The sequence below is a fragment of the Pipistrellus hanaki genome, assembly GCF_964339955.1.
Source record: "Pipistrellus hanaki genome assembly, chromosome: 12".
Taxonomy (NCBI): Eukaryota; Metazoa; Chordata; class Mammalia; order Chiroptera; family Vespertilionidae; genus Pipistrellus; species Pipistrellus hanaki.
In genome coordinates this window covers 10,989,583-11,005,533 of record NC_140514.1, presented here as the reverse complement: position 1 = coordinate 11,005,533, position 15,951 = coordinate 10,989,583, and the positions used below count along the sequence as shown (strand labels likewise).

General features: G+C 42.1%; 1 protein-coding gene across 9 annotated transcripts in view; it reads left to right on the top strand.

Moving 5' to 3' along the window:
• The window catches only part of LTBP1 (latent transforming growth factor beta binding protein 1), a 300,379-nt gene that overhangs the window by 141,982 nt on the left and 142,446 nt on the right, over positions 1-15,951 (top strand). For all 9 annotated transcript variants that reach the window (XM_084900645.1, XM_084900647.1, XM_084900643.1 and 6 more), the window contains 2 exons: positions 10,479-10,703; positions 12,322-12,596. In XM_084900645.1, the coding sequence (XP_084756771.1) occupies positions 10,479-10,703; positions 12,322-12,596 (500 nt within the window). The remainder of the gene's footprint in view (positions 1-10,478; positions 10,704-12,321; positions 12,597-15,951) is intronic.

Sequence of the window (15,951 nt, the reverse complement as noted above, 5' to 3'; positions counted from 1 at the left end):
TATATTCCATTATGTTAAAAATGATGGAAAAAATACAAAATACGATTTAAAAAATATTCTGCATATAAGATTTAAAGTTTTTAAGGTAATTTGAGGCTCGTGACTAAGGTTGCAAAACTGTTAAATCTTTCCAGGATTGCTGCTAGCCGTATATTGGAAAAGCATCAGAAGCAGTCTGATATATCATGGGATACTGGCTAAAAATCATCGCTTCACTTTAAGCATTATCATTCCACTTATTTTAGTGTCATTTGGAATAAAAAGAAACACGAAAAGCTCTCCTGGGAAAAATATTCTTAATCGATTGGTCCTTGTATAAACACACAGAGAGTTTAACTTTGGGTCCTCTGCCTTTCGTCAGAGAGCTGGAGGGTTGGCTCTGCTGAGGCTCATGAAAACCATTGGCATGTATCGGGCACCTACTTAGGGTTTCTAGATTCAGAGATGCAGGAGCACCTAGGTCTGCAGGAGCAGTCAAAGGAGGCCTCACAGGAGGCGAGGATATGGAGTGGTGGTGGGGGGCAAGAACTGAAGAAGCAAGAGTAGGGAGAGGAATTATTCTAGAATCTAACCATGAGCATTGACGTGGACTTACACAGAGAGTAGTGTATTCTGGGAATCAAAACTACATCAGTTTTGTGGTCTGCAGTGCCCAAAGCAGGACACAGTGAGGATAAGCCTGGCAGTGCTGGATACTTAGTGCTTATTACCATGAGTAGAGCCTTTAATTCTCACTATGAAACCCATGAGGCAGTTACTCCAATAACTTGATAGGGTTTTTATCAGGATTCCACTGACAAGACAGGGTTTTTTTGTTGTTGTTTGTTTTTTTGTTTTTTTTCCTTTTAGGTTATAGAGAGAGCCACAGAAAAATCCCGGGGAGGAATGAGCTTGTTGATTGAATACTCATGTAAGAAAGTACATTCTGGACATAGTATGGAGATAAAATATTGGAGAGAGGTAAGGAAGGAGGTAGTGAGGCTCTTAAGAAGGCTTTGCCATAGTCTATGCAAGATGGACTAGTCTGAACCTGGGCAAAGATCTGGAGCAGTGGTCGGCAAACTCATTAGTCATCAGAGCCAAATATCAACAGTACAACTATTGATATTTCTTTTGAGAACCATTTTTTTTTAAAAAACTTAAACTTCTTCTAACTCCACTTCAAAATAGACTCGCCCAGGCTGTGGTATTTTGTGGAAGAGCCACATGTGGCTTGCGAGCCACAGTTTGCTGACCACAGGTCTGGAGGAATGAAGAGGAAGAAATAAATAAACCAAAAGATACTGAAGACAAGAATTAGTAGAACACAGTCTCCGTTGATGTGCGGGTTATGGGTCTGAGAAAAAACCAGGCTTAATGTTTATGGCTGGTAATCAGTTATTTTTTAAAAAATTGATGCATTATGGAATCATAAAAGTTTGTCACTGAGAAGGAAATGTACATATCAGTTAGAACTATTGTTTTATCAGTTAGAGAACCGAGTTGCAGCGAGCTGAACTGAATTACTGAAGGTGGTTTAGCTGTGTGATGCTGACCTAGGACTGGAACTCACATCTCTTGTCTCTTAGTCCAGGGATCTTCTGACTCACTAGACTTTAAACTTGTACATGAAAATCTCTACATAACGGTGATTTTTATTTCATCCAGGAGCAAGTATTTATCATCATCATCATCATCATCATGATCATCATCACTGCTGTTACTACTAGCTGGATCCCTTTCCTGATAAAAAGTAATGGACTAGAAAATGTGAATCATGTGGCCAAATGCTTAACTCACATGATAAAGTTGCTTAAATACATTAGTTCCATGAAGAGAATTAATAGAACTTTAGAAGGGCACTGTGACAAGGCTTTGCTCCAAATGGCTTGTGAACTGTATTTGAAAGCTGTTCGGTTTCTGGCTTTGAAGGTATTGAATCTATTAGTAAGTAGAAAAGTTGTAAAGTGCTTCCTTCTTTCCTCATTAGCTTTTTCAAGCTGTGGAAGTTGCCTCCTCCAGAAAAGCTGTAACTCTCAGCGTAGGTACACATCTCTCTGAGAGGAACGTATGGGCTTTTCCTTCTTGTTTGGATCAGATATGTTAAAAACGATAAAACTTCATTATGACTTCAGTCTGGCAGATTTTTTACATTGGCAAAAATTACAGAGAAATTATTGTAGTTTGTGAAACGGTTTCATTTCATTTTAGTAAAATCACTGTATAGTGCATTTTAATTCCGAATTAAAACGTCCTTATATAGTTTTCTTAACTTCAGTGTCTGACTGGCCATAAAAGAAAAAGAGAAAGAGAAACAGGAGGAATACTAGGGAAGAGTTTCTGAAATTCTTTTTCGTATACCCACGTATTTTCCCTGATGATATTTGGTTTACTTAGGAATGTTGCCAGAAGGATTTGGAAAATTTTCTAGTCCTGATTAATGATGGTAGTTTTAATTTACGTTTCTTCCATGTCTCTGATTCTCTGATTCTTATCCTGTACAGAACCTAGACCTCCAAATGTTTTATAGCGGTAACTGGGGATTAGATATACACTAGGATATTTCAAAAATCAATTCAGCCTAAGTCTGAGCCACATCTCAAGAGAGTTAATTAGAAACATAAGGATGGGCCAATACTGGGGATTAGAAGGAATTATCTTCAGGAAGTCACTTGTGATACATATTGTCTTGATTTAATAGAATGTTCCAGATTCAGGAAGCATATATGGAGCCCCAAGGAATGTATAGGCAGATTTTAATAACTTGAACTTGACATTCCGAGTTATTTAAGTTAAATGGAAGGAGACATCTTGGCTCATCTCATCAGTAATGAGTCTTGTGGCTTTGAAAGGCTTTAGCACTTGACTCTTGGAAGTTCAGTGTGATCTAAAGCAGTCTGCAGTAGAAGCTGTCTAAAATTACCTCTACGTAACTGACTTTCCAAATTAGCCAACGCCCTCCACCCCTTTTAAAATAAACCAATCAGTGCCCATGACCTGCTGAGTATTCTTTGCCAATAGTTCACCCCATACATTACACGTCCTAAGTCTGAGTTGAATAGCTACAAAGGGTCAGTTCTTTTGTTTCTGACCATAAATTACATCATTGAATTAAATATTATATGCACTGATTAGAAATGAGTGCAAAGGGAGTTGTTTCATGAAGATTAAAAGACAATAGAATGTCTTGGAAAGACAATAAAAGCGAATGACTAATACAAGACTGATTGTCAATTTAGGGGTAAGACGACATTAAGAAATTGGAAAGCAAACTATAAACGTGCAGAATTTGGCATTTAGCTGACTTTACATTAAAAAATATGTTTTATAGAAACCTCCCATTTGCTCATTTATTCATTAAAAAAACACTTCTTGGGTTCCTACTGTGTGACTAGCATTTTGCTAAACTCTTGGGATGTGCCCCTGAGAAAAGGTCAGCATCCCAAAGACAAGGTTCTTTCCCTCCAGGAGCTCATGACCTTTTGGAGAATATAGATGCACACCCGGACAATGACATTCGGTGCCTTCTGGGCTGGGTGAGCCCAGGCACTCATTGCCCTGAGTATGTGGCAGGGAGAAGGAACTATCTACTTTTCTCTAGCATCGTCAGGAAGGGCCTTAGTGATGAGGTTTGGGGTGGTGAGTGGGAAGAAGAGAGGAAAGAGCCCATATAGAACCACACATGTATGAGGAAGCATGGTGTGCTCAGAACAGATCAGGGTTGGGTATGTCTGGAACAGAAGAGAACATAACAGCTACGGTGGGGAATTGGGCTGGACAGGCAATAAACACGAGATCTATCGGAGCCCTTCTACCATGACTGGATTGAGATGTCCTCCACTGGTGATAGAATTCTGACATGTATCAGCAGGAAATTGGGGTGTTCAGCTTTTCAGCTCAAGCGAGTCTGCATATCAGAGGCAGTGATCTGGTAGAAACCACTTGGGAACCTCTTCACCATCATTCAAGTTTATGGCAGAGTCCAAAAATCACCTCTAGTTCCCGCTAAGCATTCTCATCCCTCTGTGCTTGCCGTGTAAGAGAAGAAATCTGGGGTAAAATTTTTTAAATCTGACAGGTTGTAAAATTGAAACTTTGATGCATTCTTACAAATTTTTATTTTTTTAGTATTTGCCAAAAGCCTTTTTAAAAAAAAAAAAAACAAAAAACAACCTTTAACTCCAGTCCTTCCATGAAGGCCTGTAAGTCTAAAAGACAAAGAGGGTCTCAGTAACCGAGGGAGAAACTGATATCCAGTCATGACAGTGGTTGTCACGTGGTTATTCAGCCTGTTTTGTGATCTGTCTATCCTCAGTGCATTGGCTGTGATGTGCCTGTAGTCTTCTGAACCTGGAAATGTTGGGGCTAGCTTGCCCACCAGTCTGGAGAGACCTCTGCACTGGTTTTCCCTGGGCACGTTCATGTTACATGGAGGTTTTAAGGCCATAAGCAACCTATCTAGAGGCACAGGGAGCTGGTGGTGCTGCCTGAGGGCTTTCCAGTTCAGACATCTAGAAAGATCTGAGCTGAGCTCACACGCCTGTCCCTTCAGCAGCTACACATGATATTCCGTATCCTTGGGAGCGGATACTTCCCTGGTCACCGTGATGTTGACTCTCCGCACTGCATCCCCGTCACCAACCTTCATGCTCCCCTGTGACTGCCCAGCACTTAGGAAGGGGACTCCGAAAGGGCTCCCCGGCCTTTAAAAGAAATAACGGGACCAGGCCTGAGAGAGAGGCCTCGCTGGTGGGGGTGCAGGTAGGTGGGAGCCAAGGGAGGTAATGATCCGTGGAGGGCGGGAATAAGAGGACGCTGTAGACGGGCCGCGCGGGTTTTTGTTTATAGTGTGGCTCCCAAACATTGTCTACCCAGAATTTATCGCTCCTGGCATCCGGCTGAGTTTTATAGACCCCATTTCGTTTTATTACCCAGCGTGCTTCCTTTTTCACGTCTCCTGGGGAACGTTGCCCTGCTTTTGTAGTCGTCCTTTCTTATCCTACATTCTTCCCCTCTTCTTCCCCCCTGACTCTGTCCTAAATGGCCAGATTCTCCCCTCCCTCTCCTTTTGTCTAACCCCTTTGGAAACCTTCTAGTCAAAATAACTGCTTGTCTTAAAAATTTGTTATCAGAAAGCTTTAAACAGGTATAGTAGGAACCTACTATCTGGCTGAATAGAGTTGAAGGGTACCCTTTAAAAGAGGACAATATAGGTATGTTTAGGGGAATGAATAAAGTAACAACTTTTACTTTCTAAAAAATAGTACTGCTTTTTTCTTGCACACTCCAAGGGCTATCAGCAAACATGGGGAAAAATTTAAGGGAAAGCTATTCTTCTAATCAGAGACAAGTGGCAATGTTGAAGCAGCTATGCAAATCAAAGTTGTGTGTGTGTGTGTGTGTGTGTGTGTGTTCTGTGAGATGACAGGTACAGAGTTTCTTCAAGTAGAGGTTTGTTTTCCCTGTTCTGCCTCAGCCACAAAATTGTCTGCTGGCACAGAAAGCTAGAGGGTGGGGGAGGAGCCGGGATACTGCTGCAGGAAGCTCAGGTATGTTCTTAGAGCGGAAGTATTTCTATAGCTGAGATAACGGTATGGCTTTTTATAGTACCAATCTTTAGGAAATTCAGTTTGCCCATATTCGTGTACAAGTCACTGATATCCATTCATTTAAGTTCCAGTTTGCCATGAAGGCTGTGAATAGGATTCTGTCAGCCCAGTTTCTGGAATGCTGCAAGCTGTTTTATAGACCAGAGCGAATGGTGGGACGCACAGAAGCACTGGATGTATTTAAAACCCCCAGCGTGGATCCTTCTGCTCGTGTTGACCTTTTATAGCAGGGCCGTGAGATGCATTGAGTGGCGGGGATGAAATGATACTTTCTGGAATAACCGGCTGGAGGCCCATAGACCTCTTGTTATTTTCAGAAGGTCCCAGGTGACCGAGCATGCAATGTAGTGAGTGATGGAGGTGGCCCGCTAAATAGCAAGCTGATAAAGTTATGGGCTTTCTCAGCCAGCATTTTGTGTGTGACCACTATAGTTACATGTTCTAAAATATATGTGCCATAGCTAGATTTGCAGCCAGCATACCACAAACTTCCCACGTCGGTCTTAAAGAGAACTTACTCCTCTTCCTCTGTATGCGTTGAGAAGGCTTGCTAGAACACTGGCAAATGCAGACTGTATGTAGATCACTAGGCAAAAGGTCAAAGCATGAACTTTTGAAACAGAAAGAAACCATTCCTAATTCAATTCTTAAGTTTGTAGGTTGATTTTAAATTTGTTTTCTTTGATATCAAAGACTATTTAGCTATAAAAAGACCATCTGCCACAAAGAATTCAATGTACATTTATTGAACTGAAGCAAAGAACTTTATATTGTAATTTAGGTGTGTGTTTTTTTTTAAATGCCAGAACAGTAGAATACATATTTACTTTCTCATTCATAAATTATTATCAATAGTGGCCTTTAATTGATGGAATAAGTCAAGCAGACACTGTTTCCTGTCTGAGCAGAAAGACACGGGTAGTGGAGTTCCCTTCTGGGTTTGTGGCTGTGTCCGCTTAGACTTGGGCAACCCTCGAAACATTTGGGTGGAAGTTATCTTAGGTTTAAAGGTAGATTTCAACGGAACTGATTAAATTTGAGTTCGATTTCAAAATCCATTGATACTACAAATATCTAGTAACAGTCAGTTGCTTTTTGTTTATAAAAAAGGTGGTTGCATACGTGAAGTTATTTTGGGATAGATTATATAGTCATCTTTGCATGGTAGTACAGGACCATGACATTGATCATGCAAGCTAATGCAAAATGGCCATGTGCAAGATGATCTTATTAATCAGTGAATTATTAAGTTCCGTGACCTTGAAGAAGTTTTTATTAAAGCTCTTTTACTGTAGGTGATAAATGTAGAGGGAAATGGGGGAAAAAATAGTAGAGCTAGTATTTAATTAGTGCCCTGTAATCGAAAATGTTAGAAACGCTGGGAATGAAAGTGCTTTGTTTCTTTGAGTAGACCTCATCAAGAGTGGTTAGAACATGTTTGCTTTCTTCTCACTATATGACATGATATGGAGTATTTTTCTTTGCCTTTGTCAGTTGTCATACTGCTTGCCATGTCTGGATCAGCTGCCAGCATCTTACCCTTCGTGCTTTCAGAGCTGTCCGGGGGTTCCTTTAATGTCGCTTCCTCTGGCGCATCATCATCCTTTTCACCACACCCGCTTTCCAATTTCACTTCCAATGTTAACCGCCTGTCGTTTTTTTTGAGGCACGTTTTGTCGTTGACCCTTTTAATTATCCACGTCTGTGAGATGTTATTGATTTTACCCCCGTGCGATGAGTAGGCTACACCACGACATGCTTTCCTGTCTGTGTGTGAACTGAGAACAGATGTGCAGGGACCCGTCACCAGCAGGCTTTGAAGGAAGGACGTGATTGGTTACCGATCACCGTTCACATCTGTTACCCACGCAGTGTTTGTGGACCAAAGAGCGAGCAGTGAAGTTTGTGCTTTATGCAATTACTCACAGTTAATACACTGTGGCAACTGACGTTTTGAACCATACTGCTGGGGGACTGGTGTTATTTAACTAGACTGCGGAAACTGAAATTCATGCATATTGGAACCATGCAGAGTGAGTGGTGCCTGTATTCCGGTTATAAATTATTTGTAGTACATTTCAATCTTGGCCTGGCTCCCCTTGCCCGTGACACATTGAATCCATCCTGGGTAGCCAAGCTGCGATTTAGAGATTCGCTTCAGAGTTGACGTGAGAGTTATGAAGTCTTTGACTCAATCTTGGAGTCCACTTTGAGTCCCTTCTCTCCCGGGACCTCAGAGGACACTGGCATGGAGAAAGCTTACTTCAGACCCCGGCCGGCAAGGGCAGTTTTGGCTGGAACCGCCACATAGATGCTGGACACAGTCTCTTGCCCTCGGTCATTTTTTTGGCTTCCCTTCCTCCTCCACTGTCTCAGCTCCGCCTTGGCCTGCTGTGTCCCGTCTTCATGTTGCACCGATTCTCCCTCTGTCATTGTAGCGCTTCGTGTTTCTTTCAACTCTGGTTGCCATTGTCCTGCTCCATGTGTTTTTCAGCTTGTGTTTTAATGGTCTCCTCACTGGCTTCTCCACCTAGTCACTCTCCATCACAACTAATCCATCACGAGTCATCTTCCTGGAACGCTCTCTCAGCCTTGTTTAGTTCTCTCCTTGGAGTTTCCAAAATAAAACCCCAACGTTTTCTTAGGCCTTGACCCATTGGCTGACCCAAGCCTCTACCTTCTCGTTTATCACTTGACCCCTCCCCGTCAGGAACCTGAGGTTTCAACAGAAAATGTCCTCCTTATCTCCCAAATACGCCTGCCTCCCGTCCTTTTCACAGACTGGCCTTCTAGGATGCAATCTGTTGTTTTTCGGAATCTTGCCCAGTTTTAAAGACTTACCCCAAATGATCCCTCCTATTAAGTCCACTTTGATTTCCCAGAAATGACTCCCCCTTCTCTGAAGTTCCACACACTTTCTAGTTTATATTTTCCAACTGTCACATATTTGGTGGTCTGTGTTTTTAGTTAGCATGTATTATCTAATCTCCCCGGTTAGTGCTTACGGTCTTGAGGGCAGGGATCTCTTGTAGCACCTACGATGGTATTTGACTGAGTGGTAGGCATACATTTCTCAGCCAGTGCTTTTTTTGAGCTGCGGCATTTCTTTTAGAAGCTGAGTTGCGTGTTGGGGGTAAACAAAAGGTGAGGTCTCTAACCTTACCGAGCTCTCTCGTTGAATGAGGCATACAGGAAAGCCATGAGGCACTCAGCTAAGTGGCAGGATGGGCAGTGAATGAGAGTCCCTGGAGGGCCATCAAACTGAGATGAGGGGCAATAGCAAATACTTCTAGAAGATGTAAGGTTTAAGCAGAGTCTGAAAGATAAGTAGGAGTTCGATGGGTGAGGGGGCTGAATGGAATGAGGACCCAGCACGGATAAAGCTTTAGGGGGCAAGAGGGCCTTTCACAATGAGGAACTGGGTAAAGCTCCATGTAGCTGGATCGTAGGGAATGAGGTGAGACTCATGAGTGATGAGGTTTCAGAGGGAACAGGGGCCCTGTGATGGGAAAGAAGTGCACGCATTTGATGGATGTTGAGAAGGGAGGGCTTCCAGGACTGGGAGTATGGGTGGGCCAAGTGAAGGAGCTGCGCTCAGGTTTCTGTTAGGGACCACTCCCTCGGTGATGGAGACATCAGAGAGGAGATGATGAGTTACATTTTGGACATGCTGAGTTTGAGATGAAAATGTGCAGTAGTAATTTGGAGCACAGTAGAAATCTCTTCTTAGGACATAGAAATTTGGGAGTTTTAACATATGACAGGTTGAAATCATAGAGCAAGAGTGTGTAGAGATAGTAAAAGAGAGGATTTGAAGGCCAAATATTAAAGCATATCAGTGTTTAAAGGGCAAGAGTAGATTCTGTAAAGAATCTTAAGATGGAATGGGTAAAGAGGAAGGATCAACATAGATGAGTGAGAAGTCATAGAAACCAAGGGAAGACTGAAATCGTCCGTTTGAGTTTGGTGACCTCAGTAAGAGTAGTTTCCATAGAAGAGGGGCAGGGAAAGGGAGTGTGTGGAGAAGTGAACAGACAATTCCTTTGGGAAGTATGATCATGGAAGGAAATGGAGGAGAAGGGTTTTATTTTTTAAGCTGGTGGAAATCTGCTCATGTTTAAAGGCCGATAGGAAGAACTCATCAGTGATAAAGAGGTTGGCCATAAGCTGAATTTCATCAGAATTTGAAACACCTCTGAAAATTCCTTACCCAGTGTGCCCTTTTATCTGTTGTTATTCTAAATAAATTAAATTCCAGACTACTAATTAGTAGGGGTCTTTAGGTTTCCCTGTGGTCTTGTTATCCCAGTGAGATGGCAAATTCTGGGGAAGCAAGATCCAAACTCTTCTACTCCCTTATTCAGTAGATTACAGTCTCAGCCGGTATTATTTTTAGTATTCTCATTTGTTCTTTGAGGAAATGTTTAATGTCCACGGTGTACCAGGCATTATTCTAGGTGCTGAGAATGTAAAGGTTACTAAGCCAGACATATCCTTTTACTCAAGAGTTTAGAGAGACAGCTAATAAACTAGGAATTGGATAGGAAAAAGTAATTACAGAATGGGAGAGATACTCAAAAGGGCACTGTGAGACAATAATCCTCACTGGCTCCTTTTACATATTCTTTCCCCATGAATTCTCTCCATTGTTAGGGGAGAGGACTGCAAGGAACTGGAGAAATAGATGACTTAGGATGGAAAAACAAAGATCGTGAATAAAGAGACTCCCCCCTCCACGCCCCCCAACGTAGTTACTTCTTTGTTTACTGCTTGAAAGTCAGTAGAAATACAATGGCTGTAATGGTGTTTCTGGAAGTTTTGTTGGTTGACTGTGTTTTAGCATTTGAGAAACTAACCAATTCTCCACAATTTCTCTTTTTTCCCTTTCAGTCATTTGCCATCTTCCATGCATGAATGGTGGCCAGTGCAGCTCAAGGGACAAATGCCAGTGTCCTCCAAACTTCACAGGGAAGCTTTGCCAGATTCCAGTCCATGGTGCCAGCGTTCCTAAACTTTACCAGCATTCCCAGCAGTCGGGGAAGGCGCTGGGAACGCATGTCGTCCACTCGACACATACCTTGCCTCTGACGATGACCAGTCAGCAAGGAGTCAAAGGTAAGCTTAAGATTTTGATTTTTCCCCCATTTGTCAGACCTCTGCTAGCCTGCCAAACCCACAGAAGCCAGGTACCTGCAGGTGGCCGGGGCTGGCATTGAAACAGAAAGGGGTGTGTGATTGGTGGCTTGAGAAATGACAATAGGGACTGCATGCGGGCCCAGGTATGGGGCTGGAGTGCTTTCTAGGCCATAGAGATTTGGTATCTAAGAAATAGAAAACAAAAAGGAGTCTAACCTTCTCTGATGACTCACAGCACCCAGAGCTGATGGATGTGCCCGGCCCTGTCCTGGCCAGATCTGGGGTGTGGAAAGACGAGTTGGTGATTTTGGGCCCTTACAGCCTTAATGAGCTGGTCTGCTGATGAGCACAAGTCTAGTTAATAATTGAAGAGTGCCTGGTTTTAGTCCTAAAGGATCACTTAACCTCCCCGGGCTTCAGTAGATTCTTCTGTAGAGGAAGGTAAACTAGGTCACTCGGAGCTCAGGAATTCTGTGACTCACTCATTCTTTCAAACCTGGCATCTCTTAGACGTGCACCGTTTTTTAAAAAGGGGTCAGAGAGTGTGACTGGCTGTTACTCTTTAAAACCTGAACGTCAGCATGAGAAGATGAAATGGTGTTTGAAAGTGGCCGAAAGGGAGTCGTGGTACAGACATAAAATAGCACACTTGGGTATTTTAGGTGTGTGTCCCAATAAGCACTGAAAGTATAACCACAGTATGCTATGTAAGGGCAAGGGCATTGTGCTCTATGAAACTGTGTTTTCTTTTTCAGTGTAGAAAAAGTGTGTCCCACAACTTTGCAATAGGAACTTAAGGAGAAATTCAAAAGTAATCCAGTTTTTGAGTCTTTATTACTATTATTTGATAAAATGTACCTCCCCATAAGCTGCATGAATTTCATATTTTTATGACTCACCTGAAAAAAACGATCTTACTGAATATGTTACTGTGAGAGGTTGTAATTTCTCTTTGTAATTAGTTGATTTTTTTAAACCATAAATTCAGATTTAATTTCTATTTTTAATATATCCTTTTCTCACTTATTATGATGGCTGTGTGGCAAATATACATTGAGTGGCCATATTATTATGATCTCTGAATTCATAATAATCTGGCCACTCAGTGTATATCCTATATAATAAAAGGCTGATATGCAAATTGTCCCCTCGACCAGGAGTTCGACCAGCAGGCAGGCCAGCTAACCGCACATGTCCCCTCTCCTGGCCAGGCTGGCCGGACCCCACTCATGTACAAATTCATGCACCGGGCCTCTAATATATATATATATATATATATATATATATATATATATATATATATATATATATATATATATATGTATGTATGTATATATACACTGAGTGGCCAGATTATTATGCATTCAGAGATCACAATAATCTGGCCACTCAGTGTATATATATATGTATGTGTGTGTGTGTGTGTGTGTGTGTATATATATATGTATGTATGTGTGTGTGTGTATTACATTTGTATAATTTATCCTATGTACAATACATATGCGTATAAGCACATATGTGTGTAAAATTGACTTTCACGCTGACTCGCATGCTAATTAGTCATGATTAATAAGTCTTTACTCCCAATCTATTTCAGTGAAATTTCCTCCCAACATAGTCAATATCCACGTGAAGCACCCCCCGGAGGCCTCAGTCCAGATCCATCAGGTTTCAAGAATCGAAGGCCCCACTGGCCAGAAGGTAAAAGAAGCCCAGCCAGGCCAACCCCAGATCTCTTACCAAGGGCTGCCCGTCCAGAAGACCCAGACCGTCCACTCCACGTACTCCCACCAGCAAGTCATCCCTCACATCTATCCTGTGGCTGCCAAGACCCAGCTCGGCCGCTGCTTCCAGGAAACCGTCGGGTCCCAGGTAAACAACACTGCCCAGCCTGTTTCAGCAGTGCTTTCTAGAAAAGTCTCATTTTCCCGGGAAAAACAGATGTGGTAAAATGTCTTTCTATAGACGGGCTTGGCCAACTGACCCTTGGGCCCGTTTTTTGTAAATAAAGTTTTATTGGGGACGCAGCCACATCCATTCGTTTGCATATTGCCTGCTCTGCTTTCATGCGTTTGACGGTAGAATGGCTCGGTTTCAATGAGATTGTATGATCTTCAAAGCCTAAAGTATGGTTTATAGAAAAAGCTTTCCATCCTCTGCTCTGTAAGATAATGTTTAAGTAATGGCCTTCCAGAAATGCTGCTGGACCTCCCTGACTGCCCTTGCTGTTTTCCGGTTAAGTTGATCTGTGTGTAAAACATGTGTCAGGCTTGAGCTATGTTCTGCAAAAGCTTTGAAAATACTTACTTATGCCCTTTGGTAGTAGTTGCAGGTTAATAGATGTAGTTGGGTTTGAACCCATCACACAGTAATAATTTGTGACCTTTCATTTTCTTTATAAAAACTCATAACTAGATTGGCAATGACGGAGATGTTTGACACGCATTTTAACCACCACTGGATTTACATAGAACTTTAGGCCGATATCCGTATCGTGAAGTGCAAGAGAGGCGGATTTTCCTGTAAAACCCATCACTGAAAGTGCGTAATGAAGGCGACTAAAACGTTGGCTCTGTTACCCAAACCGCTCGGTGCTGACCGCTTTGGGATTGTGTGGTTATGACATAGCTTCGTCCTGTGGTTCTCCTCCTGCCGTTTGATCATGGTTTCAGCCCCACGTGAGGAGAGTAAGTGGGGTGAATTTATTATGTCTCTCTTCTTACCTGAATAGTGAAAGAATACTGTGTGTGTGAAATATTTGGGGGGGTCATAACAATCAATTGTTGTTGCTTTAGAACAATTGGCCAGTCCATGGTAGCGTTATCACCTTTCTCCCTGAGGAAGAAGGCGACACTGGGTTGTGGACCTGACTGGAAAGAGCACCCATGGGGAGTTAGACAATCTTGGCTGTAGCCATGGGCCCAGACCTTGGTAGCAGGGCATCAGCCTTGTTATCTGTAAGATGGAGACAAGAATATTGGGCTTTGTTAAGATTAGACTAAGGTACTCTGAGCCCTGTTTTGCAAATGTTATAGAACTATGCAAATGCTAGCTTAGAAGATGCTCATCTATCCATAGTTTCAAACTTAACCATAGTCAGTGATTTATGTCGTGCCGCTTCACTAAGGCAGGGAAGGCTCATCTCCCCAAACACAGTCTCCGTTGTGTAGTGGTAGTTGCCGGTTAAGAGGTGTAGCCTGCAGGTACTTGAAATGCCTCCTAAACCTGCCACAGCTCTTGGAGACCACGTTTAAGTAGATACTTTCTGGGGAGAAGGAACAGCATTGATTTAAGTTTAGCTTTGAAGTCAAGTCTGGATTCGTGTGCTAAGAGCAGCTTTTTATAGGGGCAGTGAGTGGGGCTGAAGGTATACCTCATGCACTCCACACATGTTGCCCTGGACCAGCTTTGGAGAGAGAGGGTGAATTTGGTGCCATTTGCATTGTTTAGTCATTTCACCTCAGGTTGGTTCTGAGGAAGGAAAAAACAGATCCTTTTAAAATTCTGTGCCCAGTACCTCTCTCCCGTTTCCAAGTTGGAACACAGATGATAAAAAGCAAGAAAATGAAGTATTCACAAACTTGTTATTCTTGTGCAATATTAGGCTGAAATGTGCTCACTAAAAAAAAGATTAAAACGTTGTTTACTTTTCAGCCTAAGCTGTGCCATATAATTAAAATGAATTGGCTAATTGCTAGAGTTACCCAAATAATTCAAACTCAGTAGAATACTTTTGCTTTATCTGCATGGCTCTCTGGCATTCGGTCTGAATGATCCAGACAGTGATCTCGAGTCTTAATTCTTTTTGCAGGTGTAGTGACTAATATGCAGCTTCAAAATAAGACCTGGTTTTAGAAAGTGTTCTTAGTATATATTTGTCTCCTGCTGGATGTCTATGAGAGCCAGAATAATTAGTGCAATTAGGACGATCTAAATTATAGAAAATAACAATGGACATTCTTGGAAAAAAATACATTATTGGCGAATAGTTGCTAGTATATAAGATGTATTGTACAAAGATGTTTGAAAATATTTGTGCTTTCTTGCTATGGTTGGTTTGCATACCCAGCTACAGAGGGGGGTATAGATAGATTTTATATGAATGGTAAAGCCAGGCCTGTGTGGCTCTATGGTTGAGCATCAACCTATGAACTAGGAGATCAAAGTTTGATTCCCGGTCAGGATACATGCCCGGGTTTCAGGCTCAATCCCTAGAAGGGGGTGTGCAGGAGGCAGCTGATTAGTGATTCTCTTTCATCCTTGATATTTCTACCTTTCCCTCCCTCTCCCTTACTTTCTGAAACCAATTAAAAATATATATTAAAAAAAAAGATGTTCTAAATGAATGGTAAAAACAGCTGCAATCATGCTCACTAGTGCTTTGCTCATGGGAATAGTCTTATTAGCTGCAGATTTCGACTATTGAGACTCTTAATGCCATGGAGTTTATCAGTAAGCATCTATGTATATGTGCTACCATAAGAGGGCATATACACAAAACAAATTTGGCAGAAATAGCTCTTGTTTCTATTGCACATTCTAATAATTAGGCAGTAGGCTTGGGGAGGAGAACCCAGCATGAACTGTGATCAATGTTAAGTTCTAGGAAGCTTTGTAGACCAGAGTTTCATGAATTGCTTGGGTGGTGGAGGAAAATGGGCAGTTGGTTAGGAAGCCAAAGTCACAGAGAAAAGGGGGAGGATAATGAAACTGAGGAAAGAGAACTTGGCAAGAAATGGGTGAGGAAGAAGCCTGGAGATGGGAGCTGGCTCAGGATTCCTGGCAGATGTTTGCACAGCATGAAGCCTCTTAAACCCGAGGCACAGGGCCATCGGAATGAGCTGGTGTCAAAGCAGAATAGCGGGAAGCCCCCTTGATCAAGTGATCAAACTCAGAATGATTACACGTGGGACAACCGACCTCATGTGCCTCCTGATGTGATCCAATATGAAGTTTGCATGTCACCCTAAAACTAACGGTGCCCAAAGTGTTTCACCTGAGTCTAACCAAGCTTTTACACCTAACCCCAGCTTATAGGGCGTAATGAGGGCAAAGAAACAAGCTAAAAATATAACCCCTACTCATCCCCATCAGGCAGATTCATAATATAGGATATGATTGCCTGGTTTCTTAAGAAAAATCATACAATGGGGGAAAAAAATAGAATGACTTTTCTAGAAAGAAACTAAAGAGTCACAACAACCAAAGTCAACCCACTTCTAGAAGA